The sequence below is a fragment of the Gouania willdenowi genome, chromosome 5 (genome assembly GCF_900634775.1).
Source record: "Gouania willdenowi chromosome 5, fGouWil2.1, whole genome shotgun sequence".
Taxonomy (NCBI): Eukaryota; Metazoa; Chordata; class Actinopteri; order Blenniiformes; family Gobiesocidae; genus Gouania; species Gouania willdenowi.
The window spans coordinates 37230470-37246833 of record NC_041048.1 but is presented as its reverse complement, the minus strand read 5'-3'; the positions used below and the strand labels follow the sequence as shown (position 1 = coordinate 37246833).

General features: G+C 36.0%; 1 protein-coding gene across 2 annotated transcripts; it reads right to left on the bottom strand.

Annotated features, from left to right (window-relative positions):
• Positions 1-820: 820 nt before the first annotated feature.
• LOC114463404 (cell death activator CIDE-3-like) lies at positions 821-12771 on the bottom strand. 2 transcript variants are annotated; one of them, XM_028446947.1, is made up of 8 exons: positions 12706-12761; positions 12122-12181; positions 9750-9818; positions 9526-9670; positions 7915-8064; positions 6718-6890; positions 2609-2768; positions 821-1543 (listed from the first exon to the last, which is right to left on the bottom strand). In XM_028446947.1, coding segments are annotated over exons 2-8 (732 nt in total). In that variant the 5' UTR covers positions 12124-12181; positions 12706-12761; the 3' UTR covers positions 821-1510. The 2 variants fall into 2 exon arrangements, with proteins under 2 accessions (XP_028302748.1, XP_028302749.1); XM_028446948.1 differs by lacking the exon at positions 12122-12181 and having other exon boundaries at positions 12706-12771.
• Between the last annotated feature and the right edge of the window lie 3593 nt (positions 12772-16364).

Below are 16364 nucleotides of genomic sequence, written 5' to 3'. Positions count from 1 at the left end.
TCATCCAACTGGTGGCCAGCGTGAGCATGCTGTCCTTTTTGGCAGAAAATACATATCCTTCTCCAATATTTTCATTTAGTTTTAGTCAAAACCGTGACTAAAATGTCACGATAATTTGATCAGGATATGGGGCGCAGAATGTCAAGTTGCACATGTAAAATAAACAGCGGCTTTTTGCAACATTTAGCTACAAACCATGTTTTGAAAACGTATACAAATTTTTTTCCCATGTTACTTTTGAACAGATTTACAGCAACACTTGTGAAATGCGTTTCTCGTAAAAAAATATATATTGTCAACGTTAAATTTAAATCTAAATATTAAGGCTAAAGCTAAACCAATGAATGAAGGCACATTGAACATAATCCATATCTTGCCATTTCTGATTCTACCAATTATGCTGTTCCCCACATGGCACAGTTTTAGAGTTCATAATTTATTTATTTATTTATTTATTTTAAAATCAAATCCATTGGTGTCATTTTATTTTTTTAAATAATTGTACATTCTGACAAACCTTTTATTTTATACAGACACATTTGTGTAAAACAAATCAAGTTCCAACTGTGCCAGATTTTTCCTCTTTTTTCAAGTTAATACATGAGATGTTTACACTATGCAAGGAAACCAAGATTTATTACCAAACGTAAACGTGGGGGCGTGAAAGTAACTGTGGTAACTTACTTTGAGTACTATTTAGTTGAACTACTTTTTACTTGTACTTTAATATTTTATGAATACTTACTTGTACTTGAGTACAGTATTCTTTACACCACTGGGTAGTTTTATATGTGCCAAAACTAAAATAAACACAAATACATTTTGTATTCACCACACTTTCTTTTAATCCCATAACTGTTGGGAAAATTCCAGAACATGATTTACCACCACCACCACTTTCCTGGAACAATCCATGTGCCATAGTTATTTATGTATACATTGATGGTATATGTGGTTCTCATTATGAGCGAGAGCAAACATGAACAGTATATACAAGAGTCGGTGTGAACTTTATGACTCATTTCAGTGCTAACAAAGAAAAACAGAACCATCCTTTCATTGTGATGTGTAGGTGGGGTGAAGCTTCAGTTCACAATCCTCCAGTGCATTTTTAGTCCAGCCTGTTATTCAGTGTATGTTACAGCTCAGATAATTCTCTATATCTTGTCCTTTATCTAAAATGAAAGCATGGGTAAAGTGAAACATTTTCTTTTTAAGATGTGTTCTATGAAATCAGTTTACGAAGCTAAAATTAGTACGTTGAGATGAGAAGTTCACTCATGTCAGACTTCAGAATTTGATCAGACAGCCAATTTGGGTAAAACGTGTTCTTGCGTTCGTCGTCAGGAGGAGGGCTAAAGTGGCACTTCAGTGAAAAGCCCAAACCATCATCTTCCCATTTAATGGCCTGCTTCCGTCCCCTTCTCCCCGTGCAGCTGCTGGCTCTTCCCCGTGTGTTGGCCCTCAGAGGCCGGCTGCAGCTGACAGGACGGCGCAGGCCAGCCGACAATTAGAGACGCACGCGTGGGAGAAACAGCTGAACCTGTTGCCAATTACACCGAAGGATTGAGAACTTCCACACATTCGCATGCATTAGAAGTCTGTTTGATGAACCAACGTCACATTTAAAGTAACTTTTGGGTCAAAAAAAAAAAAAAAAAAAAACTACAGGGACAGAGGAAGTGAGGGAATAAGTGTAACAAAGTGACAGGAAGTGCTAGATGGAGGAAAACAAAACTTGTGTGAGAAAGGTGAGCACACACCCCTGTATGGTCCACATTATAGGACATTCTCAGGTCTCAGAGTGAGGTATCAGGAAAACCTGTCATTTATCAGACTAAACAGAATCACGACTCAGCAAAACCTCCATCAAATGATCCAGCCTCAGGTTTCAAAATAAAACTCAAGACTCAAACACCACATAACATATTTTGAAGAAACTGGAAATACATGACGTCATCAATATGTGCCGCTTCGGATACGAGAGCAAGGTAAAAGCTGTTTTTTTGTTTTTTTTAAAGGTTAGATTATAAAAATTTCATTTAACTATGCATTTATTAATCAAACAATGCATTAATATTTCTATGAATGGCATTTCAACTTACTTGGCTTCAAAATAAAAGGAACCGGAAGTACACATTAAGTTGAAAAGCTTCCTTCCTTTTATTTTTAAAAGTTAAGAAATATCAACGTCTTGTTTGATTAATAAATGCTTAATTAAATGAAAAAATATATCTTAACCTTTAAAAATAAATAGAAAACAGCTTTTAACCTATTCTCGAATCTGAAGCCGCACATATTGTGACGTCATGCATACTTCCGGTTTCTTCAAAATACGACATGTCGTGTTTTACGTCTGACGACTTATTTTGAAGCCTGAGGCCGTGTCATTGGACTGAGGTTTTGCTGAGTCATGAGTCTAATTGGTCTGATAAATGACAGATATTTTCCTGATACCTCACTCTGAGACCTGACGATGTCCTATAATGTACATTGTACCCCTGGAAACAACCTATAAACAAACAGCAGGCTAGACTGAGACGTTTAGTCAAGTTTAACATGTCACATCCCTAGGAGCACTTCACCAGTAACCAATCTTTCCCAGTACCATGCTCTGTAACTGGCTGATCCTACTGCTTTCTACAGGCAGCGCCAGGCTCGTGACTGCTCGCCTCTCGTCATTGAGCAGCTGCTCCATGTAGCAAGAGGAACCCAGCAAGATGTGGCCTGTTGCCTGCATGGAGAAGACAGTCCATCGCAGGGCCTCCCTGTCAGCACAACGAGGGAGAAAGAGACAAGTGGCCATAAATAGTTAATTACTATTTAAAATACATGACTGTACACCATCACCCAACAAAGAACGGCATTTATGCAACAGCTTTAACCTTTGGGAAATATGTATCAGGGTTCTCGCCAGCACTGTTGAGCGTAGAGGCCCCCTACGGTATGATTCTAGTCCCCCGCCGTGTGATTCTAGTTGCCCGCCGTGTGATTCTAGTGCTTTTCTGTTTTTTGCTTTTTTAATCAGTACCGTCGTAATAATTGTTGCACACAAAAAGGACTTCCAGGTGTGCAAGGTTTGTTTAAACCAGGGGTCTGCAACCAGTGGCTCTGGAGCCTCATCTGGCTGTTTGACTCTTTTGCAATGGCTCCCGATAGCGATAAAAAAAAAAAAAAAAAATCAAAATAATGAATTGTTATTTCTTAGAAAGGGTATTGATGAATAATGACATTAACTTCAAATAAAATTCTGATAAAACGATTTGTTAGCTTAAAAATAAATCACTGTGCAATAACCAACCATAGAGGGCGACCGTGGCTCAGGTGGTAGAGGGTCGTCTTCTGATCGAGAGGTTGGGGTTCGATCCCAGTACCTGACTGTGTCGAAGTGTCCTTGGGCAAGACACTGAACCCTAAGTTGCTCCCAGTGGTCGACTAGCGCCTTGCATGGCAGTCCTGCCCCACTGGTGTGTGAATGTGAGAGTGATTAGGTGAATGAGCTGATATGTAAAGCGCTTTGAGACTGCTTCAGTGTGGTGACAAGGTGCTATATAAATCAAGTCCATTTACCATAACTTTTCCACCTTCCTACTTTAACTCCAGCAACCTCTCCAGACCATCAATTTTCCTTGCACCTTTGGCTAACCTCAAGTTTTAAATCCCTGGTAAGATAACTAAACTAACAAAAAGACTATTCTGGAAGAAAATAGAGATTTTATTTGTGTGTGGAAAGATTTATTTATTGCCATCATGCCGCCTTAATATGCATGCTTGATACGTTGCAAGCAATTAGCATATGTTGACCGACATGATCATGTGTGATCAAATTCAAGTAATTTTTTGTAGCCCTTCAAATCCATTAACTCAAAATTATAACTGTATATAATTCTATACACTGTATGGTCATCCTTGAGAAGGTATTTTTTTCTGCTCTGGAAGGACTTTAATCCAGGTGAGATTAGGCAAAATGGCTCCCTTGAGAATAAAGGTTAAAGACCCCTGGTTTAAACAAATACATCAGCCGCACCGTCTATTTAATACAGGCAAATTGCTTGAATGATCCCATCTTTACCCGAGGACCCCTGCAGCCACTTAGCTGCCCCCGATGCTGACTGTGTGCATCCTTCGCTTGGTAACCATAATCATCGTCCAATATAAACAGTGTGCTTCAACCAGACGTAGTGACACATGACGCTGTTTGTCATGTTTATAACTCAACGGATCATTCTACATGCGTGTGCACAGATGTGAATACTGTTGGGTCGAAACATGTTCTGTCGCCGTCAGGTCTTCTTTTTTCGGCCCAATTAAAACTATACAGTCTTTGTAACCCATAATCACCATCTCATACGATCAAAACAAAAGCAATAGAAAAATATAGTGTTGTGCCGATACTAGTATCGGGAAGGGCTCCGATACCGTATGACACTAAAAGGCTAGCATCGGTAGCGGCTAATACCAACTATTAACACGGCGATGACATTTACAACATTAAACTCTTGTTCTAACGCAGCGCCTCGTGTTTTTCTCTCTCCCGACTCACATAACACATGGTTACTTGTTCAGTGAGTGCGGAGGCAAGTTCTTGCCATTGGCCGCTCTGAACCATTCACGGGCCTCATTTTCATGTTGCTGAAAAACAAGCTTACGTCCCAACACACAAGAAATATTTTTGGCCATTTCGAGGACCTGGTTTTCGGCAAAAAACAAGTCATATCTTTTTTTAAACACCGCAGTATCGGCATGTATTGTTATTGGCATCGGGACACAAAAAAAGAATCATAACAACATGAGAAAAATATCAAATTAAGGAGTTGGGGGGTGCATGTCCATAACAGTCTTAATATTACTGCGGGTCCCACATTATACCTCATTTAAACTTGAAAAGCGCATTTTGGAATCAGTCTTTTGAATAAAATGTTATTTTTTGTCTATACAGTGTGTGTGAGTATTTATTAATGGAGGACCTACACCAAGCATGAGTCACTAACTACATTCATAATGACCCTTTACCAATTCCACAAATAACCTTTGGCTTTAAAGTAAAACAGTAACAAAAAAACCCAAAAACTTTCGCTTGACAAAATTTGTGGTAAGTTGACCCCTTAAATCACTCACGTCAGCAGCGCTCGCTCTCGCACCACGTGATCCCCTACGCTGTGAAAAAGTCCTGGTACGAACTGTGCGTTTTGTGAAAATCTATCATCTTTATCAGAAGAAAAAAAAAAAACAGGAGCTTTATTCCTGACATCAACTGTATTTGATCAAACCGACACCTGTGACCGCCTAAATCTCTCACACTGCAATGGCAGCAATAAAAAATGATAAGACTGCAAAATGTAATCCTCTGATGGGGGGGCCGAGCCAAAGCCGAAAACCAGCTGCTCTCAGCTGTGATGACATAACTCCCATAAAACTAAAACAGACAATTGCTTTTTCTCCTGTGTTTTTCCTGCTCGTTGTTTTAACAGCACAGGTAACTTTACCATTCAACACATCAGGTCATACTGAAGAGGAATGGAGTGGAAAAGCGAGATCAAATCGCCAGGTCCCACCATTAGCAGCAGTGAGATGTGTTTTCATGTACTTTCGGTGATCACTAAAGGGTTCTTTGGACAGTTACATTAGAGAAACTATCAGTGCAGGGGTGTGAAACTCGTTTTCACTCGGGGAAAAATACAGAGCAATTGGAACTCAATTGGGCCAGAGATTTTTGGCATAAAAAACAAAGAAAAGTGTTATAACATTATTGTGCTTTATATGATTTATATCTGGAAACCAAACAGTATAGAAAGCACCAACACTATTCCAGCATTAAATGCAGGTTTCAGTCCCTATAGGATCTTCACTTCCTTGATTTTGCGACTAATTTTTGTGTAATTTAGAGTAGGAGTTCTCAACCTTGGGGTCAGGACCCCATTTAGGGTCGCAAGACACTGGAAGGATGTCGCCAGAAGCCTTCAAGAAACAGTTTGAGCCAATTTTTGCTTATTTTTACTCTTTCTTGCCATATTTTTGCGCCTTTAATGCATTTTTGCCACATTACTCCCATTTCTCCATCACATTTCAATGCATTTTCTGCTCATTTTTCCCACTTTCAAGACATTTTCACCACTTATAAACACTCTCCTCCACTTACCATCTAATGTTGCATATGATGACCCATTATTGTCACTGTATTTAATGCTTAATGTTGCCACTCTAACCACATTCATGATTTGTCATGCCCATTATTTGCCAGTTTAAACCAATTGTTCCAAAGCTGACACTTTGAACCCTTTTTACCACTTTCTCTGTCCATTTTTGACCACTCTAATTTGCAACTTTTAATTAATTTCTGTGTTTTTTTAAAATCCCTGTTCACCACCTTTTCCACCATTTTCGGTCACTTTTAACCCATTTTATTTCTTTAATAAAACAAGGATTTACATATTTAAGATGACTATATACTATGGTGCAAATAATAAACTTCCTGGATAACAGTGGATATTATTCAGGTAAATAAATAAATATGGTTATCACAGATTAATAAAACAATGCACCATCATTTTGTTTGTGTTCAACCACCTTAAGGTACAGTGGGGGTCCTCGGTATCTGGCAACTTTACTTTAGAGGTCACAGGCTGAAAAGGTTGAGAACCACTCCTCTAAAGGGTCGGACTTGGTCACCTAACCTCAAATTTGTCCATCAGTGGAAGTTATATCTTTTTTACTCACTTCAGGATCCTCTTGGCAGCATGGCAGCGCAGGTCATAGGACACAGAGTAGGCACCGTACAGGGTGGCTTTCACGTTCAAACAGCCGATTAGATCATCTGGGTCGTTCTTGTAGAAGTCCAGAGTGAGCCTGGCCACATCTGTCCTCTCCTGCAGCTGTTTGTGCTGAGCATCCTAAGGTGGCAGAAGGACAGACGTCAGGAAGGTCAAAGGGCAGTGGAGTTTTCTAGCATTGAGTGAAGGTGTTTCATGATATAACTGGAGAATCACCTGACATCACACTTTAAAACCTATTAAAGCATCTCCTCCCACACCAAACCTGCTACAGCTCATCTTCAGACTGTTCTACACAAACCATCCCATCAAGTTTGTGATCTATCAAACATTGAGCATACAGTGCATCAAAATGTTTGACTGTAAATGGCTTTATAAATATGTACTTTAAAATTTTGCTAAATATAATTTAAATGTTTATTAAAAATGACATTTTTGATGTGATGGTAGATGATGCTGGGAAAAGATCCAAACTGTTTATTTTAAACATTATGAATTTCACAATCATGGAAACAATTGGAATCAAGGCATCATTTTTTTTTTTAACTTATGGAGCCAATAAATAATTGTTAAAAACAAATCCATGCTGTTTTAGACGCAACATATGTTTTTTTGACAGCTGTTTGAAATCTGCCTTTAAACGCTAACAGCTGCCATCTTGTTTCGCCTAAAGTTGCCTGGCCCTGACTATTGCAATAATTGTTTTTGTTGATTTTATGCGATAGTCGTTTTGTATATATTTGTGGTAATTTGGTGATTTGAGTAATTTTGGTGTAATTTTATTATTTTGTTTGTTTTTGTTGCCATTTTGTACTTTGCTACTGTTATTTTGTATATTTTCTCTAATTTTGTATATTTTTCTCATTTTGTGTTTTTGTTGTCATTTATTGCATTTTCCTGTAATTTTGTATAGGGTTAGACTGAGGGCCACATGTGGACCCCGGCCCGCCTGTTGCAAACATCTGGTCTACAACCTTTCGTTTTTCTACAGGAATCAGAAGGGCTATTGGTGTTAGCCCTTTGCTAACGCAGATATTTGCACAAGTGGAAAATAAACTTTGAGTATGTTTATATTTAGCACTGCGTGGTTCAGTGGGTCAACAGTGCCATCTAGTGGTTTCTTTGGGAAGCATCAAACACTTACAGAATGCAGGGTCCACCTCTGGGCCTTCTCCAGGACCATGAGACAAGTGTTTTCAGGCAACGTCTGGAAGAAATCCTCCGTGTCCACACATGTACCATCTTCATCCAGCACCACCGCACTGATGGACAAAAACCCTAAGGATAGACCGACCTGGGAGTGTAGGAGGGAAAGAAAACAGTCAGTGGTGAAACTGTGATTTAAAAAAAATCACCTAAAAGTTCAAATAATACAAAAGCAGCACTCTAAAGAGTACTGATATATTCTACTTAATTAGAAGTACTGTTACTTGACTGAAATTGTACTTAAGTAAAAGTAAGTCATACATAAAATACTTGCATGCAAGTAAAAAGTAGCTGAATTAAATAGTACTCAAAGTAAAAGTCACTAGTTATTTTCAGCTCCCATGTTTATTTTCAGTCATACATCTTGCCACGGTTCCCTTGCATACAGTAAACATCTCATGTATAAATATAAACCAAAGCTTTTACAATTTAAACTTTATTTATTTTTTTTTCACAAAAGCATCTCTATAAAATAAATCGTACAGCTGGTCTGCCACGGTCCAAAAAATGAAAATCTGTCTACACATGTATATATACTTTATTTTTATTAATCATCATCTCTATTTTTTACTTATACATATGCATTTGCACCTTATCATTCATTTGCACCTTGTTATTCAGTTGATTATTCATATTAGTGCCATTTTCATTTATTATTATTGTTTCTTTAATTTTCTTCGTATGCCGCTCTTTGTTTTTCTAATTATCCCACGGGGATAAAAAAAAAAAAGCAAAAAACTCTAATTTTGAATAAAAGGTTTGTTAAAAGTTACAAATATTTCATTTTCTTGTAAAAAAAAATAAATAAAAACCAATAAATTCCATTAAAAAAAAATACTCGGGCTCCAAGTATATCTTCATTTATGAACTCTAAAACAGTGCCATGCCAAATGTGTCATGTGGGTAACAACATAATAGGTAGAACCAGAAATGGCACGACTAAAAACATATGGATTATGTTTAATGTGCTATGAAACGGAAATTTAAAAAAAAAAAAAAAAACAAATCACAAAAAAATATGAATTTACTCAGTAACGGTTGGGTACAGAAATGTCACTAATTAATTTTTTTCTTTTGTAGAACATACTTAAGTACAAGTAAAGCGATTGATTTAGAGTACCCACAAAAGCAACTCAATTAGTCTGTTTTTTTTTTTATTTTTAGAACTTTTAATGTCTGGCACAAATTTCCTCGGGACCTGAAAGACACGTCAACTTCATGCATATTTTTTACCAATCTTAATGTATATATCATGTATTTGTTGGTGTAATGGAAATGTGACCTCATGTACCTTTTAATGTAATGTTTGTGTATTTTTTTTTTTTTTTTTTTTTAACTGTCTTTAATTTTTTCTGTTCTTATATGTATTAGAAGAATCTCGATCTTTTTTTGTTTTTCTAATGGACCTTAGGAAGATTAGCAACCACCACAGTGGAAGCTAATGGGGATGCAATGAACAAATAAAAACAAATTACAGTATATACCTTTAATAAATTACTTTCACCTCTGTACATAAGAAAGAAAAAGATGTGCTTGCTGAACGTGTCACCTTGTTCATCAGGTCGTCTACTGTGTCGGCCATGATGCCTTTCTTTACGCTGCGAGCAGCGTTGGTGATTCTGAATGGTTTCGAACGAGGAGGAGCTCGACTTGACATGAGCTGCTGAGTCATGGACGCACGAGCTGTTACACATCTTTAAAAGAAATATACCATGTAAAGTCATTATTTTACAAATGTCTGGATAAAAACAATTGAATAATAATAATTCTTACTTAGAAAGAGAAGCAAGACTCAGAAGACTGAGAGACTTCATTGCATAATCCATCAGAGAATACTTCAACCTTTTTTAGAAATAAAACAGACTATTAATCACAACACCGGTAGAAGACGATACGTCACAAAAACATCCAAAAAAACAATAAACATGACATTTTAGAAAACATTAATTCAAAAATTCAGAACAATAATTTTTAGTATTCAGACTTCCACCTTTATTCAGCCGAATCCCAAAACTCAGAAGGAATTATTATAATTCTATTTACTTGACAGGGACAATGTACATTCATCAACATTAAAACTATAACAGATTTAGCCTAATGGGTATTTTTAATCTACTGTTAAAAGTAGGGGTGAGTATTGGCAAGATACGTATCGCGATACGATATCGCAATATTCTACCCAGTTAATAACTAAATTAAACGTAGAGATGAAAAATCAAGTTGCTGTATATGTTCATCAGAATATATTGATCATTCAGAGGACAAATTGAGTCAAAACTATTTGCTTCAAAACATCCCATTTATTATTTGTGTTTTACATAAATGTTGCAGGCATTACACACTGCAATCATAAAATCAAGTGCATCAAATAACCATTGCAACATGTTGAAAGCATTGTAACCACCACTGAAATATTGCACAAATACACAAAAATATTGGTTAAACACTCAAAAAAATTTAATAATATTTTTTTTTTTAAAAAAAAAATCAATTTAAAATCGGCACCAAAAAAAAAAATAAAAATCACGATATATCGTGACATCAATTTTTTTTTTCTTTTTCACACCCCTAGTTAAAAGTCACCCTTAAAACAAAATCTAACATTAGTACAAAAAAAACTGCATAAAAACATTTATGAAACTTTATAATTCACTTCTCAAAAATGTATGGTTCAGTTTCAATAAATTGTTCAATACATATTTTAAATATCAATAGAAAACTATGAGGGCTTATTAATGCAGATGTGATTACTTAAAAGCTATTTTCTTATCTTGTTTTAAAATTAATTATATGTGGGAGTGTCCCTAATATTTACAGGTAATGCAATCTCTCATTGGGGTGGTACAGTCTGCTCTAACTGCACCCCTTGTGTTACGCTGAGTGACATTTCTAATATTTACAAATCGATTAAGTGGAGGAGAGGATAAACCAGGGGTCTGCAACCTTTACTCTCAAAACAGCCATTTTACCTAATCTCACCTGGATTAAAGTCATTCCGGAGGCAAAAGAAACACTTTCTCAATAAAGACAATAGTGTATAAAATTCTATACAGTTCAAATTATATTGAATCATTTATTGTAAAAAATATTTTTTGAGTTAATGTATTTGAAGGGCTACGACACATGATCATGTCGGTCAACACATGCTAAGTGATAATTTCTTGCAATATATCAAGCATGGATATTAAACTAAATTTAAAAAAAATCTTTCTCCACACAAATAAAATATCTATTTTCTCCCAGAATATTCTTTTTGTTAGTTATTTTTTACCAGGGATCTAAAACTTGGTAAGGTTTCAGGAGGTGACGGACGTATGTGATTTATGTTTGGGTTAATAAATTGTTTTATCATAATTCTATTTGAAGTTAATGTCATTAGTCATCAATACCTTCTGGAACAAATAATTATTTTAATATCTTTTTCAAAGCTATTAGGAGCCATTGCAAATGAATCAAAGAGCCACGTGAGGCTCCAGACCCCTGGGATACTAGACCATGTGTGATTTAAAAAAAAAAAAAAGATACAGATTTACATACTTTAACAAGTTCTCCTTATTGAAAAGTTTGTGTTTTTGGAGAATTGCATTGGCTTCCTGTCTCATACTCCAACATGCTTAAAGCTGGAGAAACTGACATTAGACCAAGAAGTTACGCAGTATTTCATGTGCAACAATATCATTGCATGCACATGAATGATATTATAATTCATGCACATTAATGACAATATCATTCAACTGTCCATAGAATTTTTGCAGCCTCTATGGACAGTTGTGGTTTAATTTTACTCTATTGGATACTTTCCTTATTTGTGTTTTAAAAGTACATTTGTCAAGCCAGACCCCAAAAGATACTAACCATCATATAATTGTGAAATGATTTATTTCTCCTGATAAGCTTTTACGTCACTCTTAAAAAGTGTTCTGTACTAACTCGTGCTGTTGACGTCATTTCCTACAGCACTGGTTCATGAACTTTGTACTTTACTGCCTTCAGATGAATTAATCATAGATAACGGGGCCAACATGGCCATTTTATTGGATTTTTAATCCAATGTCCAGTTGGTTGTCTCAACAGGCTTTAGAGGAGCAAGTTATTGAGTTTGTCAGAAGAACACAAAATCAAATTTCAGAGGAATTATGACTCACATGAAAAGTAATTCAGTTGATTCAAGTCTTTACAGAGACAGGTGGTTATTTTTCTGTCAACTTTCCAAGGAGAAAAAAAAAAAAAAGCTCATTTAAACACATTCTGTTCATGAAAAACCAATTCAGATGCGATTAAACTACTAAACTTATCGTACAGTGTATAGCATTTATTTTATCTGTCTGATAGAGAAAATTACTGCCATGACACAATTTAAACTCATACTTTACATAACTGCAGCCCAAAAAACACAACCACATGAACTAAAGAGAACATATTCCACATTATATACATAAATTAATCAGTAAAGTCCACATTTGACCTTTTTAGGTAGACTAACATAAAATATTTTAATACTAACGCAATATACAGTCATTTAATATAATGTATTTATTAGTATTACATACAACCTGGATTTAATCTTGCCTGTTTTAGGTCTATGACGGACGATGAAAACTATAAATAAACTTGAATAGTAACCATTAAAACTCACATACGTTGTTAAGGCTTCGTAATCCAAACAGAATGTAAAATAAAACAACTAACAGAGCAGTAAAGACATTTTAAACCCAATTTGTACACTTACTTTGTGCGTCTGAGCCTGTGACGTGGTTGGAAAGTTTGACTTGAATTAATTTCACCTGGGCAGACTAATTACAGAAGGGGGCGTGGCTTCACTCTCTGCTATCCACCGCTTGTGTGAAGCACAACAACATATTTGATCATAGAGAAAACTGCAGATCGTGAGAATAGTTTTCACGTGATTTGATCCAGAACTCGTTTGGTGGGCATTTAGAACCATACACTAAAAATAAATAACAAACAAACAATAAATTGACAAACTAAAAAAAAAAAAATCCTCTAAAAAAAACGCATGAAATGACAAACATAAACACGAAATTATGCTAAACTCTATTCAAAATGACAGCAAAAACACACAAACCCATTGTTCTTTCCTGTATTAACGCTGACATGAATGGTGATAATGTGTCCCTCAGATCAAATACAATCATATTTTTGTGGCCCCACTGATAAAACTTGCACGTCATTGGTAAATAATTTTTGTGATTACTTATTTGTTTTTTGAATAATAATTTAAAAAAATTTAAAAAAGAGAGAAGAGAATAACACAGAAGAGGATTAGAGCCACTGGGAACAAAAAGTAACAAAAAAAAAAATTCACATACATTTTTTGTTTGTTGCTAAATGTTGCAAAAAAGTTGCTGTTTATTTTAGAATGTACAACGATACAATCGGCACATAGCGCAGAAGTTCAAATCCATGTTTCATTTTGACAAAACACAAATAGCTTCACATTTTTAAACAGTTATTTTGCTAAATGTGTCACCCTCATTTTTTCCAGTGGCCCTAATCCTCTTCCATATACTTTTGACCAGATGTACAGCAATATTTGTGAAATGTGTGATGTTTTTCTCTCGTAAAAATATAATGTTGATGTTAAATCTAAATGTTAAATATTAAATCTAAATGCTAAATGCTGAATCTAAATGTTAAATGTAAATCTTAAATGTTAAATCTAAATGTTAAACAATAAATCTAAATGCTAAATGTAAATCTTAAATGTTAAGTCTAAATCTACTGTAAATGTTAATCATTAAATGTAAATGTTAAATGTTAAATCTAAATGTCACGGGTGAAACTAAATATTTAGCTAATATGAAAATTCACCGGAAGTGATTTTTAGATGGTGGTTAAAAACATATTTGATATATCATAATAAAATGTCTTGAGTTCTGTAATCATCCATTTAATCTTTAGCAACTAAAAAAGACTTCTGTATAGACTTCCTTTGATGTGACTTTCAAGTGTTGATGTTTGTGACAGACCTAGATTCAGAAACTAGCAGCACATATTAATACCATTGACTGTCTCTACAGGCCATGGCGAGTTAAGCTTGAAAATAATTGACTATAAAATGCATGCACTTAGTTCTGTAATCCAATCTTAAAACTTAAGTGTACTAAGTCATTCTCTGACACCAAAGACATATTTATTTTGAGCATCGATAGATGGAGTGAAATGACCGTAGGCCTAATAAACCTTAACAAATGTAGGTTGTGCCGCCTCAAAAGGGAACATCTGTTACGTAAATCAGAGCCGTTTCCTGTGTTTACTTAAGTGTGATATTCAGGTTCATTTAATTATGTGAACTACATCAGAAGTTAACGCATGCTTCACCAGGCGTTGATGCAGAAAAACATGCTCGTATTGCAGAGAGCAGTTGGGATAATTTGGATGAAATATGCTTTCAATCATTTTGATTATTTACTCCAGTCTAAATTAACCCAATCCAATCTGCAGGTCTAAGGAACAATGTCGGTATCCTCTTGTTAACCCTTGTGTTGTTGGGAACATGACTCTCTTTTATTCACGGCGATTAAGGCTTTTTTATTCTTTGATTTTGCCAATTCCATAGACTTTTGTCTAATCTTTTTATCAAAGGCTCAACCATGAAACAAAGCAAGTGTAACCGATCAGTGGTTTGTGTCACATTGCCTCTGCACATCTCATGCTCCGTGTAGGAGAACAGAATCAGATAATTCATTTAAAGAAGTTACAGCAGAACATCCAGCAGACCTAAAATAGCTGCAACTCTCCAATCAAATATATTAAATGTTAGAAACCAATTGGATCACGCGGTGGGTGATGCAGGCTCGTGGATCCCTAAATCTGTTTTATAGGCTGTGTGTGTTTGTGATAATGGAAAACAGACTTGATATCAGTGCAGGGCTTAAAGATGGGTGATATTATCAAACAATATTAGGCAAAAAATGTCATATCGGTCGACTTTATTGTCGGTTTTTCCACCAAAGATAAAAAACCAACATGTGCTGTTTTTTGAGAAAAACATTTAAAAAAAAAAAAAATATGGCACATCTTCTATTACTGATATTAAAAAAGTATTATATATGCACCTGTACTACGAAGCTGGATAAGTATATCCTGGATATCTCTCCGTTAGTGGGCTTCACCTAACTAAACATTCTACATCACAGAGCAGCTTTACTATAAAGCAGGATTAGGAATGGGAGTCGAAAACCAGTTCCCAGTAATCCAATTCCTAGGAATCGTTTGTTTGCTTGCCTGTCAATTACGCGTATTGGTTCCTCTTACGTCGCAAATACGTGATGAAGTCTCATGTTTTCACGGAGCGCCGCTATGAGAAACGGACAGAGATTCACAGACACCGTAAAGTTAAACGGGCACTGGTGGCTCCATAGTCAGGAGTTGGTGATGATTTGGGTAGTTTTTTGGCAGTTTAGACGGTGTTTTGTGTGGTATAGGCGGTGTTTGAAGCGGCCAGGACGCGAGGGGGCGGGCGGTACACCTAATCAGCAGTCCCCGGAAACAATTTCCCATAAAAAAAATGTTCCGGTGACAGCGTTTCATGCCGATTCTGTCCATTTCCGAATTCAACAGTGAATTCCTGCAAATTTTGTTGATTTTTTACAATTGACACAATTATTCATGTTTTCACTGTCATATTTACTTTCTCCTGCGGGCCAAATTGGATGCTCCAAAGGGCCAAATATGGCTCCTGGGCCCTGAGTTTGACACTTGTGGTGTAGAGCAATTTACGTCACAATTGAGGGATATTTTTTTTTTTTTTTTTTTTAAATATGAAGAATTAAAATCCATAATTCAGACAAGAAATGCAGGCAGGAAGCTGCGGACACTGTTAGTGCGTAAAAGCCTGAGATTGTACAATATTAATTCATGGGATGATAAATCAACAATGTTTTGATCAGTTTCACTTACATCACAGACGTGTTTCTATTCAGGTAGTCCTCCTCAATTTGTCACGCACACACTGGGATGAGAGCGAATTGTTTCACTGTAGTATGTTCCTGTTGAGACTGACAGCGTCACTATACAAATGAATGAATGAAAGAATGAATGAATGACTTAATGTATCCGCGATATGGAGTGCGACACGGGCTTCATCAGCTGACTGTAGATCAGTCCATCAGATGTAAATCTATTCCTTTCCTAAAGGATGTCATCAATATTGAAAGGATTGTATTTATCCATTAATAATAGTTTTTTTCCAAAATGCAGCTGTCAGATCTGCACCAACCAGGATCTTCTAACAATGGGCAGCTCATTTTACAAGAGAACTGATTGGTCAGGAGGCGGGACCTTTGTACTTGCTTAGATCCTATCAAGAACAAAACCTGGTCCAGACCAGGTTAGGTGTTCAGACCAAGTTACCATGGTGATTTA

Excerpts from the sequence above, each read along its gene's own strand:
- LOC114463404 (XM_028446947.1), bottom strand. Across the intron at positions 9,671-9,749 it reads AGTCTTGCTTCTCTTTCTAA|ATGTGTAACAGCTCGTGCGT; the intron begins GTAAGAATTATT and ends TTTCTTTTAAAG. Across the intron at positions 6,891-7,914 it reads AGAGGTGGACCCTGCATTCT|GATGCTCAGCACAAACAGCT; the intron begins GTAAGTGTTTGA and ends CTGCCACCTTAG.